Source organism: Myxine glutinosa, chromosome 10 (genome assembly GCF_964187855.1).
Source record: "Myxine glutinosa chromosome 10, kmMyxGlut1.1, whole genome shotgun sequence".
NCBI classification, from domain to species: domain Eukaryota; kingdom Metazoa; phylum Chordata; class Myxini; order Myxiniformes; family Myxinidae; genus Myxine; species Myxine glutinosa.
The window spans coordinates 25725581-25741570 of NC_136270.1; the positions used below are offsets into that span (position 1 = coordinate 25725581).

The 15990-nt window shown below is 45.4% G+C and overlaps 2 protein-coding genes across 2 annotated transcripts in view; both read right to left on the reverse strand.

Moving 5' to 3' along the window:
* LOC144888245 (cytochrome P450 2C23-like) overlaps positions 1–15990 on the reverse strand; it is a 799004-nt gene that overhangs the window by 279021 nt on the left and 503993 nt on the right. The window lies entirely within an intron of this gene.
* The window catches only part of LOC144894006 (EP300-interacting inhibitor of differentiation 3-like), a 66757-nt gene that overhangs the window by 32275 nt on the left and 18492 nt on the right, over positions 1–15990 (reverse strand). Inside the window, exons 4-5 of the mRNA XM_078785467.1 lie at positions 8969–9099; positions 8570–8793 (exon numbers count right to left, since the gene is read on the reverse strand). Coding sequence (XP_078641593.1) covers positions 8570–8793; positions 8969–9099 — 355 coding nt within the window. The remainder of the gene's footprint in view (positions 1–8569; positions 8794–8968; positions 9100–15990) is intronic.

Genomic DNA, 15990 nt, shown 5'->3' on the forward strand with positions numbered 1-15990 from the left:
GAAGACAGCGCAGCATGTGGAATCATACTAACATAATCATAAGACTTTAAACAAAGAAGACAAGCGTTACGCCGAGGTCCCCCATCGGTGAAGTGATGCGAGTTGACAAAGTGGAAGACGCAGAAAACATGGAAGAGTCGATAATATTTGCGAGTGGGTTGGAGACACACCCACACACCAGATTAGAAGTTAGTAGTTCGTTTATTTTTTAAGATATTCCGCTCACAAGGTTCAGACATATATGGTGGCGGCCATCTTGGATTTTGATGTGGCGACCCAATTTTCAATAGCGTGTTTCCTTATGCCTAGATAGTCGCGCACCAGATTAGAAGAGAGTAGTTAGTTTATTTTTCAAGATATTCCACTCACAAGGTTCAGACATATATGGTGGTGGCCATCTTGGATTTTGACGTGGCAACCCAATTTTCAATAGCGTTCTTCCTTATGCCGAGATACACCCACACACCAGATTAGAAGTTGGTACTTCGCTTATTGTTCAAGATAGTCCGCTCACAAGGTTCAGACATACATGGCGGCGGCCATCTTGGATTTTGACGTGGCGACCCAATTTTCAATAGCGTTCTTCCTTATGCGTAAATACACCCACACACCAGATTAGAAGTTGGTAATTCGCTTATTGTTCAAGATATTCATCTCACAAGGTTCAGACATACATGGCGGCGGCCATCTTGGATTTTGAGGTGGCGACCCAATTTTCAATAGCGTTCTTCCTTATGCGTAGATACACCCACACCCCAGATTAGAAGGTAGTCGTTCATTTATTTTTCAAGATATTCCGCTCACAAGAGTACGCACTCACGGACAGACGGAAACACGCACGGACGCAACACGGACGGAGTGTAAAACCATAGTCCCCCTTTCGCTCCGCGGTGCGACGGGGGACAAACCCCTCCCCCCCCCCCCCCCGTATTCCCCCAAAGGGGCACATTTTTTAATGCCGTGAACAAACATTAGGTACATCACGGGTGACGAAGATTGTGGTGAAGTTTCATCTAAATTGCGTGTGTAGTTTGAGAAGAAAGCAAATACCTATTTTGGTGGGCAAACCCCCGTAGAGCCCCAAAGGGGCAGATTTTGTTAATGCCGTGAACAAACTTTGGTACAGCACGGGTGGTGATAGGTTGTGGTCAAGTTTCATCGAAATTGTGTGTGTAGTTTCAGAGAAGAAAGCAAATTCCTATTTTGGGGGGGTCAAACCTGGATCCACTTTGATCCCCGGTAGACCCCCTTGAACAAACCTTGAACAAACTTTAGTCACAACACAACAAATATCATTTGTGCCAAGTTTGGTCACAATCCCTTCAGCGGTTTCGGAGAAGAAGTTGCAAATGTTTACGGACTGATGATGCGCCATCGCATAAGCTCCCCTGAACTTCGTTCCAGGTGAGCTAACAAGAAAGAGCAATGAGAGATTGCAGACCCTCACCAGGACTTGTTTTGTGAGGTGTATTTTGTGGAGTGTTTTTGTACATTCTTTCATTATTTTGTACAACCCCACTTTCCTCAGACATGCGTGATACATGACGTCCTCTTTATAAAACTGAATTCAATATTGTATTTTAAATATATATTTTAAAATGAGGCTGTCCTCACGGTCTTTTGAGTCCCCGGGGTCTTTTGCATCCTCGGAGTCTTTTGGGTCATCAGGGTCCTATGGTGGTTAATGGATGTACGTAATTAATAGACATTATGCAACTGACTTCAAACAGTACATAATTAATAGATATATTGAAAACTCACATGGCTGGAGAAGATAATATAGTACGTTTCTTCTTCTTCAAACAATAACAACTGCTGGCCTGAGTAGAAATAGCTCAGATGGCAGAGCACTGGTACGGTTCACCAGAGGACCTGGGGTTCGATTCCTGGTCTGGGCATGTAATTTTCCCACATATGTCAATTAATTCGTTATAATCCTGTTCATTTATTTAATTGTGTTTCTACGCTCCCAGTGGTCTTAGTAATAGTGGACATGGATTTGTCCTCCCAGTGGAGGAAGACCCTCTCGTGAGCAGGCCGTTGGTGCTCCTATGGTTGGAAGCGAGTGCCCTAGAAGCAGGGACAGAGAGTGGCAATTATGTGTGGGGAAAATTCCATCCTTGGTCAGGGTCACCCAGATAGTTCAGATGGCAGAGCACTGGTACGGTTCACCAGTGGACCTTTTTTCTTATTATTTTTGAAATTTTTGATAATTTACCAAAATAATTGAAAATTTAATACAGAAACATCTAATTATCATAAGTATTCAACCCCTTGAGTCAATACCTCAAGGAAGTGCCTTTGGCAGCAATTACAAATTCGAGTCTTCTTGAGTATGTCTGTATCAGCTTTGCACATCTAGATTTGGGAGAGTTTCTCACATTCTTCCTTGCAGATTTTCTCAGGTTTTGTCAAGTTGGATGGGGAGCATCGGTGAACAGCAATCTCTAAGTCTTTCCACAGATTCTCAATGGGATTCAAGTCTGGGCTTTGGCTGGGCATCTCAAGGCCTTTCACGTTCTTGTTCTGAAGCCATTCCAGTGTTGATTTGGCTGTATGCTTGGGGCTATTGTCCTGTTGGAATGTAAATATTTGCTGCTTTTGCACTCTTAAGCAGGTTCTCCTCAATGATTTTTCTGAATCAAGCTATATTCATTGTTCCCTCTATCCATACAAGTCTACCAGTCCCTGCCACTGAAAAGCATCCCCATGACATGATGTTGCCACCACCATGCTCCATGCTGTGCTTGGTTTCCGCCAGACGTAGGGCTTTGCATTCAGGCCAAAGAGTTCAATTTTCGTCTCATCAGACCACAGAATATTTTGCCTCATGCTCTCAGTCTTTCATGTGCCTTTTTGGAAAATCCAGGCGTGCTATGTGCCTTTTTCTCACGAGTGGCTTCTGTTTGGCCACTCTCCCATAAAGCCTAGATTTGTGAAGTGCTGCAGAGTCTGTTGTCCATCCAGCAGGTTCTCCCATCTCAGCCAAGGAACTCTAGTTCTGTCAGAGTGGTCATTGGGCTATTGGTCACTTCCATGACCAAGGTACTTCTTGCCCAGTTGCTCAGTTTGGTCAGATGGCCAGCTCTAGGAAGAGTCTGGGTAGTTCCCTATTCTTTGTATTTCCTAATGATGGAGTTTACTGTGCTATTAGGAGCTTTCAACACTCTAGAAATAGTTTTATACCATTTCCCAGATCTATGCCTCTTCACAATTATATTGTTATGAATTTGGGTAGAGGAATATCTAGAGCCAGATAGATCTGCAAAGGTAGGTACTCGACTGTCGTGATAGGGAATCTACCTGTAATAAGTTCTATGTTTAGACCGGATATCGGTATAAGTCGTATCTGTGAACCCCACCGCGAGGGGGGCGGGGTATGCTAATTAGTACAGGGATTATGGATAAAATTGCTTTGTTTGTCGTTCCTTCTGTCGCCAATCCAGTGTCCATTATGGCAACGCACTCATTTAGACACTTAGATAGGTCCCTTAGTGCACACATTAATTAAATCCCCTCCCTTACAAAAAGATGCACCAGAAAGACAAGCAGGAAGCGGCCGCGTACAACGCCGGCGTGGGCGTCAAACATTGTGCAAGGCAGGCTATCGCCACGCCCAGGGAACGTGTGATTGGTTGGTGCGGAAGGCGCGAACCTTCAGCCAATCAGCGCGGAAGGCGCCAAACGTCCATTTAGAAGGGGGTCGCTAATTGGAGGAAGAGCGCCGCTGACGCCGGAAGGCGGGAAACACCATGAAGAATCGAGGCTCTGATTGGTAACGTGCCAGAACTGACATCACACCGCGCGTGACAAAACGTCTGGATCGCGGGCATTTCGCCCCTTCACACTGGACCCTTCGTGCTGGAGATCGCCCCTTCGTGCTTGTGTGGCTCTGCGCTGGACCTTTCGTGCTTGAAGCTCTCTCTGCGCTGGACTCCTGGAGATCTGTTGGTTCTTCTTCCCTGCGTGGTCGTTGGCATCTTCCCTGAATCTTCGTGATACTTTTGGTGCTGTTGGTCCTTCTTGGCGCTCGGTGCTTTTGGTGCTGTGAGCGGACGGACCTTGTGTGCGACCGACGAGGAGCTTGGAGCGAGGCGTGCCGCTGAGTGGGTCGCTGGGGGCCTGGTGGAGCGCACAAACTAGGCGGACGGAGGCTTCTTTGCGTCGGCATCAAGGCCGGATGGGGCCGCGTTGGATGACGGACGCACCACTGCAGACAGTTAAAGACGCACCACATCTCACACAAATACACGACGAACGTTTTATTTTATTAAATCATTTCCTTTGTGTCATATTTGAAGTCTGTGTGGGGACGTCCCAATTTAGAATTAGGTTTTATCGTCACGTTTCCTTGTTCTCGGGTTCCGTTCAATAAACGTGTTTATTTTTGTACATTTTACCCTGGATTCCCGTTTGAGTTCATTCCCTCTACAAGCACGCGCTTGTCGCTTCTTCTTCTTCTTCCTTCTTCCTCCCGTGCTTGTTAGTCAAATGCGCCACTGATCGTCGCCTCAAGTAAAGCCGTTCGGTCATCCGCGGTCCTCCGGTGTTAACCGAGGGATTCGCGTGACAATATCTTGGAGTTCTACGGACAGTTCCTTCGACCCCATTGGTAAGGTTTCTGCTCTGACATGCACTGTCAACTGTGGGACCTTATATAAAAAGGTGTGTTTCTTTCTAAATCATGTCCAATCAATTGAATTGGCCGCAGGTGGACTCGAATCAGGTTTTTTTTTTGTTGTTTTTTTTTTGTATACAAGATCGAGGCTCGTGAAAGAGCAAACATTAATCACACAAAAAGTCAAACCGACACAAACCAACACATAAAACACAAAATAAGGGGAGCGGGAGACAAGATGGGGAGAGAAGGCGAAGGACACAAACACAACATTTGAGAGCAGGGACATCGAGAGAACTGTGGGAGGGAGAGGGTTTGGGGGAGGTGGGAGAGGTATAAAACATATGGACACTGCAAAGACTTCCAGGAAAGAAGTTGGAATTTCGAAAAAGTGTATCTGGGGTGAATTAGCGGGGGTAGAAAAGATCAAGGTTTTGGATGGGGGAAGATAAGAGATGGTGGTGAACAGGTGTTTTAAAGACCTGGAGGGAGGAGTGGGATTGAAGGGAGTGGGGGAGTTTGTTCCAGAGGTGGGGAAAAAGGGGAATAAAAGAGTGAAGATGAGCAGAGAGCCTAGATTTTGGCAGTTTAACCATAAGAGGGTTGCTGGCAGATCTTGTGCGACCTGTAGGAATATTTGGGGGACACAGCACATACAGAGCTGGGGTAGCTTGGCCAGAGAGGAGTCGGTAGAAGACAGAAAGACCACCAACCTGCCTGCGGTGAGTGACTGAAAGGCCCTCGGAGTTAGCTTCATCGCAGGAGATTCCAATGATTCTGAAAGCTTTGGTTTCAACAGCGTGAAGTCGAGCTAGGTGTGAGGCAGGAGCACAGGCCCAGAGGTGGGAACAGTATTCCATTGAGCTGCGGATGAAAGCCTTGTATGTGGTGAGGAGCTCAGGTGTGCCAAGGAAGGACTTCGCACGACGGAGGATGCCCACTCGGCAACTGGCTTTGGAGGCCAGCTTGGAAATATGGTTTTCCCAAGAAAGATCATGGCAGATAGTGAGACCCAAAAGCTTGAACGACAGAACTTCTTGGAGAGGATTGTTGAGAAAGTAGATGGGAGGGTTTTCGAGTCAGTCTTTTCAGAGAGACATAGTAAGAGTGTGAGATTTGTCAGGATTGAAAGACATGTTCCACTTGTTTGACCAGTCTGTGATTTTGTCCAGGTCTGCAGAGAGTGAGGAGGCTGCAGACTGCCGAGCTGAGGGATGAGGAATGGAGCGGCAGAGAGTGGAGTCATCAGCAAACAGATAGAGAGGATTTTCCAGAGAGTCGGAGAGATCATTGATGAAGACCAGAAAAATCACAGGGCCCAGAACACTACCTTGGGGAACTCCAGCCAGAACAGAAATCCATTCAGGGCCACACGTTGACTACGACCAGAGAGGAAGTCCGCAAGCCAAGCGTGGAGATTTCCATGGCTATCATAGGAGGAGAGTTTGGTAAGCAGAGCTGGGTGCCAGACCGTATCAAAGGCACGTGATATGTCAAGGGAGACAGCTCTGATTTCCTGTTTGGCATTTAGGATCTCCATCCATTGTTGAGACAGCAGAAGCAACATGTCCAGAGTAGAATGACCTGGTCTGAATCCAAATTGATGTTCGGAGATCAAGCCATTGGAGAAGAGGAAGGATTTGATATCCGAAGCAATGATGGATTCCATGACTTTGCTGATAATTGGGAGCAGGCTGATTGGTCTGTCGTTGCAAGGATCTGTTTTTACACCTTTTTGTGTAAAGCGGTAATGTCTGCCCGCCCCCCCCCCCCCCCTTTTCTGATGACACTGCCAAAATCAAGACTCTCTGCCCACCTTCACTTTCTCATTCCTCTTTTCTCCCGCCTCTGGAACAAACTCCCTCACTCTCTTCAATCCCACTCCTCCCTCCAGGTCTTCAAAACAGCTATTCACCACCATCTCGTCTCTTCCCCCATCCTAAACCTTGATCTTTTCTACCCCCGTTAATTCACCCCAGATGCACTTTCTTGAAATACCGACTTCTTTCCTGGAAGTCTTAGCAGTGTCCATGTGTTTTATACCTCTCCCATCCCCCTCCCCCCCCCCCCCCCCCCTTCCCATGCCTCCTCCCCCAAGCCCTCTCCCTCTCACAGATCTCCCGATGTCCCTGTTCTCTACTGTTGTACTTGTGCGCTTTCCTCTCTCTCCCCATCTTGTCTCCCGACCCCGTTATTATGTTTTATGTGTCCGTTGTTTTTTTCGTGGTTAATGTTAGCTCTTGCACGAGCCTCAATCTTGTATACAAAAAGAAAAAAAGAAAAGAAAAAAGGAACCTGTCATGTATTTGCAATCTGCATGCTCTACCTTTTTCGTTTTTCTTTCAGTGTGTAACACAAACACGTTGAAACACATGAAGTAAAACACGTGAAAATGAGGATCTTTTATAACACTCGATTGTTGTCATGGGTGTGGTGGTTGTTGTTGTTCGTGGGCCCCTTCTATGTCGTTGTATATATTTTTCTATTGCTTCACAAAATATCACCACTGAAAATATAATTTTGTATGCTTGTTCAGTGTTCTTCTAAAAATCTAATGGGTTTCTCCTGTCGTAGAAAAATACATGTTTCCGTTCAAACTGCTGCGTGAATAAACCATACATTAGCGCTTCTACCTCTTTTTCAAACTCGCAAAGAGGCTTTTAGAACTGGCAAATTCGTGATTAAACAAACGATTTTTTACGGCGTAGATGTTTGGTTCCTGTGTTTACAGTGTTTGTCTCTCCGTATGTGTGTATGTATGTCCGTTACATATTTATCCGACATATTGGGTGAGTTTAATAACCGACAATTACGCTTCTGAAAGGTAGAATGTAATGCCATTTGTCTTTGCCAGTTATGTTTCTTTGAACACCCTTTAGGGAACGTTCATATATAATGTCATATACCTGGTTGGGGCAAATTATCAAACTTGATGATTGGGGGGAACTGAAATTATGATAACAGGGTGATGATATATGACAAGGGGATGGGGTGGGGGTGGAGGGGGTGCATGCCCCCAGATCATATATAATTAAAACTTTGATTAAGGGCTCTTCAAACATTGAAGCATTTCTTATGACTGCCTCCAACCACCCTGAGCCTGTTGTTGTCTTAATGGTTTGGGTGGGGGGCTTGGGATTCTAGGGTCCTGAGTTTGAATCCCAGTCAGCTGTTGAATTGGGTCAGGTCGGGTTGACTCAGCCTGTCATCCTTCCGAGTTCTGCAAAATGAGTACCAACTCACTGCGTCCTCTCTCAAGGAGGTTGGTGGCAGGATTTGCACTACGGCCGCCATAAAACACCTCATTCTTTAACACACACAGTGGTGCATGTCGGGATGATGCTGCGGTTACTTTGATAGTGTTGACTAACTGACCAACATAAAGAATAAACTAGAGTCTCAATGCAATCTCTTCACTTCCATGGTGACAGACAGCTTAGAGACATAAAATACTTCAAAATGATTTAATACTTACATTATTTGCTAACTGGTATCACCATCCAGGTCATACTATCCTTTTCAACTAAAGTATGAAACAAGGCTGGCTATGCCGCTGTTAGACTTTCGGTCTTGTTTTTCATCCAAATGCTCTCATTTGCATATTTGTTTTCATTTAGCCTACCCGGTGGCATAATAGTTTGAGCTTCCACTCTGTGTGTAAGAGGTAGGTAATTCGATTCTGACCCTAGCCGGGTCATACCAAATACATTAGTGTCGCTGTAACTAATAGTGCTCTGGGAAATCAAATCACGTTTCCCAATTTCAGTGGCTGCAGTTGTCTAAAGTAAATTCCAGTGTGGTCTCATGCGTTTGTTTACACATGCTTGTGTGAATTTATGCTGCAGCTCCTCCATGACCCTTAGAATCAATAAAATGAAATCATAAAAAAATTGCACTCTTGAAATCACTGAAGGCAAAAACTCAAGAAAACAAAATATTCATTGCTCTCACATCACATGAAATGTAGGAGATGATTGGATGTATTTCGATGCTTCTCGCCCCAGTTGGCACCATGCATCTCGTGGAAAAAGCTCCACCTCTCCAATTGAATCATTCAACTGTGCTTCTTCTAAAGAATCAGGACTGGCAGTTCTTGACCCACTGGGCCTTGACAAATCATGAACGTTTTTATTCCAAAGACCTAATCCTGAATCCCTGTAACCCAAAAATTTAAGCTGGGAGGAAGACATAATGGTCAATAAATTTCACACATCAGTAAAATAATAATAACAATAATATTCAATATTAAGCATGTGATCAAAGAAAATCAATAATATAAAGCAATTACTTTGGTATTTTCATACTTGTTACACATAAAGTACACAAATACCCCCCCCCCCCAAAAATTACCGTGTTTGCAGCGAATAACGACGAATCAAAAGTGACTCCTCCTGTTTGCAATTTAGATGCCGAATCATTCCCAAGTGATGCAACCAAGACAATCAGCTGCGAATCAAGAACAGCCTCGCGTGGTTGATTAACTGTAACATTGGTGTTTGGGGGGGGGGGGGGGGGGGAGAGGGGATGCAGGTTAGATAACCACAGCTTGTCATCAATGATAGCAAACATGACAGCAAATTGACGAGAACACAACAAACCGGTCATCAGACAAAATTGATTTATTGGTAACGGGGTAATAGGGGACGTTCAGGATGATGCAATCTGTCCTGGAATGCTCGGCACACGTGCACAGAAACCCCTGTGAACAGCAGTCTATGGGGCAAGTTAATGTATATTGTACATGCGAGATAAGGATCGTTAGCTAAAATGGCTCACAAAGGTTCAAACAGAGGCCGACAATATTGGAAAAGTACCTGAGAGAAGAGTATGTGCCTCTGCATGACGAAAACGTTGGAGAACCTTTTCAGCTCGCCCAAAGGGCTGAGATCTTATAACTGCCCATACTATAAAATCCGGATGACATGGGCTGGTGCAAGGCCTAAATTGTGGATGGGTAAATTCTACCCAAAACCAGACCATCGCTGCCAATGAGTGGACTTTGAACCTTCCGGGAGTGCTGCCTGTGAACATGGCAACCTTGGCAATTTATTTAATTAACGTCTTCAATTGGAAAGACAATGCCATGCATCATAACCAACAAAGTAATGGCTAATAACTCTTCGACAAAGAATATCTTAATGATGTGAAAATCCACAAAGCCTATGCCAACTACATTTTTGTGGGAGTGAGATGTACGAGGCACACACCGTATCTGGTTTGGGTGCTTCTGATGCACACACCGGGTTGTATCTTGGGCTTGTGAATGAACGAGGTAAGTTTAAAATAATTATGTTTACTATTAATCATGTTGGGAAGCCTCGTGCTGGCTTAATGGTTAAGGTGGCTGGCCTAAGATCTTAGGGTCCTGAGTCCGAGGCCCCGTAATACCGTTGGATTAACACCAGGTGGGTTGACTCAGCCTGTCATCCTTCGGAGGTCAGCAAAATGAGTACCAGATGACTGGTTAAAGAGAGGCATCAGCGGCAGCTACGTCCCCAGAAAATTATGCAACCAGCAGCCACAGGCTATACACAAACCAACATCATTTTTGGAGAGGGTGGGGGTGGAGGATGATGGGGCAGTGGGTGGGGGAACTGTGAGGTCTGTTGTAAATAAATGGTTTGTTTGGTTCTGTGGGCACACACAAATCTATATTACATTTCTGCATCTATTGCTAGTGTGTGTGTGTGTGTGTGTGTGTGTGTGTGTGTGTGTGTGTGTGTGTGTGTGTGTGTGTGTGTGTGTGTGTGTGTGTGTACGCTAGCAACTGCTGTATTAACAGGAAATGAGAGGAACTCGACACCTCTCATCCACAGATATTTCTCACATTTTCTATATTTCGATTTGCATCCAGAGTCCGATTTGCATCCAGAAACAATAATTATGGTTTACCATATTGAAATTGCCACTCATTCATTTAAATGCTGAAAATAATGTTTGAAAGACTATTTGATTTGGATTTCACACTAGCAACGTCAAGTTAAAAGTGCTAGCATGAGCGAGTCACTAAAACACATATACAACGCATGTGCAAAAGGCCTCGTTAGCATTCATACGTCATTTTGAAAGTCCCGAAAGTCCTGTATTACACGAAGAAATTAAACTTTTTGAAAGTGGTTTTTTCATCACGGTGCATATATTTTCCTATATCAGCCCATAATTCTTTGTCCTGTCATTACCTGCTTTGTCCTTCTACCGTGGCATGTGTGAGGCCAAAAGAACAGTTATTTTGAGGATGTTCCATTTCATTGTTGGTTTTGTGGGTGTGTATAATTATCAGTAGTGGGTTAAGGACTTTTTTTAGGGTTGAGCTTTTCACTGTTATTGTTCTTGCTTCCGTTTGTTTCCTTCCATTATTAAAACTGACTTGGTCTTGGGTGAATCCTGATAGTGATGGGTGTCTTTGGTGATTAAAGCAAAGTCTGTTGAGAGATTAATTGGCCACGGTGAGTCAACACCGCACCCCCAGATTGCGTTGCACATCAGGCACGTTCGGCATCATTTGCATACGACTTGCGACACCTCATCGGCACAACACTGGGTTGATTCAGACTTCCAATCTGCTCGGTATCGTGGCAATGTAAATAGGGAATGTAATGTAAATAGGGGGAAGACCTCAAAGCAATCGACCATTGCAGTCATATTAAGACAACTCTCCGGATTTTAAACCGGCCAACCGGATAACCACAATGATATAAATATACAGTATATAAACCAGAAGGAGCAATCAGAGATTGCAGACCGTTGCCAGGACTAGTTTTGTGTGGTGTGTTTTGTGTGGCAAATAAATGGAAGGATGTACTAAATGAAAGCTCATTGATTGCAAATGAAACGTCTGAAATGGTCGAAAGGTATTTGGCATAAAGGCATCCCTGCACTGGATTTGCACCAGTCCCTGAGCAGACCAGAAAACAAAGATGGGTGGGGGAAGCACGAAGAGGGCAGAGTACACCGAGAGAAGGACTCGCACACCATGTGCAAGTGAGGTCACTAGTGGGGGAGGCCAGTGAGCCCTCCCCCCCCCCTTCCCCCATCAGGCAGCTCTACCAGTGAGTCAAGAGAGGCTACGCCCCCTCATTGTGTTTATCACTGCACCTCCTGGATCTTCCTCCCAGGAGATCCAGTTTAACGGGACTAGCAACATCAGTCGTGGTTTGTATAACCATAAGCAGCACACTATGGCATTTGATAAATATTAAATGAATGCTTTTTTTTTTCAAACCGGGAATGGAATAAAATAGAGTAGGAAGATGGAATTTTCGACTGACATGCAGCGTGAAGCAAGTATGTATCTTGGCGCAACCGAAATCTCCTGTGCTGTGGGTGAATGAATATGGCGGTAGGCACGCTTTCGGTGGCTTCAAGACCATGAACCAGTTAACGTTGGACAACCTATCTTGTTAGTATAGAGATTAGTGATACAAACACCGAGGTCTTCACATGTGTTGGGAGTCTTTACATACAATATGAGAAAATGAGGAGGAAAATACAGTAATACAATCAGCGTCGTTTCTGATTCTTAGTATTTAAATAGATATAATACAGACAAAACGCTGGGAAGGCAATGGCAAACCACCCAGTATAAGCCTTGCCAATAAGCTGCTTCGGCAGCACCAATGCGCTGTAAAGAGTATGGTACAGATTGTTTTTTATGCCTCCACCGACTAAGTCGCCGGAGGCATTATGTTTTCAGGTTGTCCGTCCGTCAGATAGGTTTTCATTAACGCAAAATCTTGAGAACGGCTGAAGGGATCAAATTAAAACTTCATACAGGTATATATAATGATGTAAAGATTAACTGATTAGATTTTGGGTTATGAGGGCAAAGGTCAGTCAAATGTCAGACGTCCAGTCAGGTAAAAATTCTGTTACCGAGCTATCTTATGAACCAGTCATGGGATTTCCACCAAACATGGTATAAATTATATACACTCGGTGTACAAAACATTAGGAAGACCTTCCTAATATTGAGTTGCACCTCCTTTTGCCTTCAGAACAGCCTCAATTCATCAGGGGATGGACTTGTCGTGCGTGGGCACCTTGTCTCAACTCGGACAGTGTACAAGAGATTTATTAATAGATAAGGATACATGCATGGGAGACGTAGCGTTTAGGTCAGTAACACCACCTCGGATGACATCACGGTTCTTAGCACAACCAGCACCAACATCTCAGCGAGCCACAACCCGTATTGGGCTTCTTATAATTTCCCCCAGGATCAGAATAACTCATAACAACGCTCCAAGTTGACAATAAGCCTCATTCTGAGACAATGTTTTGCCAAGGCCAAACATGGGATATGGTCAACAGTTTATACGCTAGTCAGGCAGACGCCAATGAAAATATGTCACAGTGTGTCGCTGCTGCCACCATCAGGATAGGGAATTCAATGAAATCCCCCACAGACTCTACAAGGTGTCGAAGGCGTTCCCACAAGGATTTTGGCCCATGTTGACTCCAATACTTCCCACAGTTGTGTCAAGTTGGCTGGTCGTGGATCTCGACTCCGAATAGCTTGTTCCATCTCATTCCACAGATGCTCAATTGGATTGAGATCCGTTGACTGGCCAGGCCACTGCAGTAAGGTGAATTCACTGTCATATTCGTGGAACCATTCCTGGACAATCCTAGCCTTGTGTCATGGGCATTATCCTGCCGAAGAAATCCATTCGCAGATGGATACACTGCTGCCATGCAGGGATGCACCTGATTGGCAATGATGTTGAGATATCCTGTGGCATTCAAATGCTGTTCTACTTTTATCAAGGGGCCCTATGTGTGCCATGAAAACAAACCCCCCACACCATCACACCACCACCAGCCTGAAATGATGACACACGGCATGTACATCGTGATGGATGACACACAGAATGATGGAGGCATGTACTCGTGTGGTTTTCTTCATACCCTACTCCTCCCATCAGCGTGAAACAGCAGGAACCGGGATTCATCAGACCGGCAATGTTTTTCCAATCCTCCAGTGTTCTGTGTTTTCGTTCCTTAGCCCACTGCAACCGCAGGTTCTTCTTTTTTGCTGAAAGAAGTGGAACGCTGCACAGCGCTATAATACCCTATTCGTGTCAAGGTACAATGAGTTGTGTGGTCTTTTTTGGGGTCTTTCGGCACCAATGTTGTACTGGACTGTCAGTTGACTAACTGTAGCCCGTCTGTTGCGATGCACAATTCATGTCAGCCTCCTTTGGCATTGTTCATGAGCCGTTTTCGACCATTGGCTTGCAGTTGGCTGGATGTCCTTTGGGTGGTGGACCATTCTTGATTCACTGGGAAACTGTCGAGTGTGAAAACACTAGCAGTGTTGCAGTTCTTGACACACTCAAATCAGTGCGCCTGGCACCTACTACCATACAACAACAACAATAACATGCATTTTAAGGCCATTTTCCCTGCAAGAGCGGGGGTTAGCCTTGCGGTCCCCATGACAATCTTCTCCATTTTGCCCTATTTTCTGCATCTCTCCTTGTTAACCCCCTTGCCCGCATTTCTTCTTCCACCATCTTTAGCCAAGTCTTTCTCAGTCTTCCCCGTCCTCTACTTCCTTCTACATTCATTTCCATCACTCTTCTCAACCAGTCACTTTCATCCTTCCTCAACACATGACCAAACCATCTCAACCTGTTCCTCTTCACAGCAATCACAGGCTCTATTCCCATCATCTTTTGCAAATCATCATTTGTCTTCTTCTCTCTCAACGATACTCCGCACATCCACCGAACCATTCGCATTTACACCCTTTCCAGCCTTCGTTATTGCTCTATGTTCATTACCCGTGTCTCGCTCCCATGAATCATAACACCCCTCACACATGCAGCATACACCTTTCCCTTCAGCTTCAATGACACTCCCCTCCTCATCAGCACGCCACTCAGTTCCCGAAACTTCTTCCATGCACATTTCACTCCAGCAACCGTTGCCGAGTCTGATCCACCTTCTCCATTCAGCATGTCTTCGAGGTAGCAAAACGTTTTCACACCTTCCAGCTTCACGCCGTCTCCAAGATCCAACTTAACATTTCCTCCATCTGCAGCTCCCTCTGTGCACACCTTACATTTGAATGTAGCTCCCACATTGGTTAATGACCCTCTCAGACCACTACATTTTTGATGAACCCACTCAGCGCACATTGTACATTGAATGGAGTTCACTTCGACACCCTTCCTGCACACAGCACATGGCCACTTCCCAGTTATTTCCACCTCACCACATGCTTTACCACTTGCCATCACCTTCGTCTTTCTGATATTCACCTTCAGACCTTTTGTCTCCATACATTCCTTCCACTTGTTCATCTTCTCCTTCAGTCCATCCATACTTTCTGCAATCAACACCAGATCATCTGCATACAACCACGGTAAACCCTCCTTTACGTTCCGAGCCAGCACCTCCATCACAGCTACAAATAGTAGTGGACTTAGTACCGACCCCTGATGCACTCCCACCTTCACCTCAAACTCACCACTGTTCCCGTCCTTCGTCTATACAGCTGTGCGTGCTCTTTTGTACATTGCCATCACTACTCTGATCAACAATTCCTCCACTCCTAACCTCCTCAATGCCCATGTCAATACTTCGAGTGGAACCCTGTCGAATGCTTTCTCCAGATCAATAACAAACCCAAGACACAACTTCTTCCTCTTCTCCATGTACTTCTCCTGCAACTGCCTCACAATAAAGAGCGCATCTGTCGTTCCTCTTCCTGGCATAAATCCAAACTGCATTTCGTCGATCTTCACCTTCTTCCTAATCCTCCTCTCCAACACCCTTTCCAATACCTTCATTCCATGCTCCAATAACTTTATCGCTCGGTACGAGCCACACTCCAGAGGGTCACCTTTCCCCTTGTATAGAGGGACGAGGGTACTCAGTTCCCAATCCACTGCAATGCGGCCTTCTTTCACCACCAGATTACAGATCTCTGTCATTCTCTTCACAACCCAACTTCCTGCTGCCTTCAACATATCTCCCACATCTCCCGTCGGCCCTCCCGCTTTTCTACTCTTCATTGCTTTTATTAACCCTCCCGCTCGGAGGCCCTCCCCCTTCATTAACCCTGGTGTTGGGCTAGCGGCTAGGGTGCCGGCTTAGGATCCTAGGATCCTGGGTTTGAATCCCGGTCGATCGCTGAATTAACGCCAGGGGGGTTGACTCAGCCTGTCATCCTTCCGAGGTCGGCTAATTTGAGTACCAGTTCACTGGTAATTCCCTGTTTGTCGCTAAAGGCGGCAAAAAGGGTTGGCGTCAGGAAGGGCATCCGGCCGTAAAACATTGCTTCAAAAAGGGGACCAAAAAAACAACAACAACCACGGTTCCCGAAAAAGGCCAACCCCCGCTTGCGGGGAAAAATGGCCTCTAAA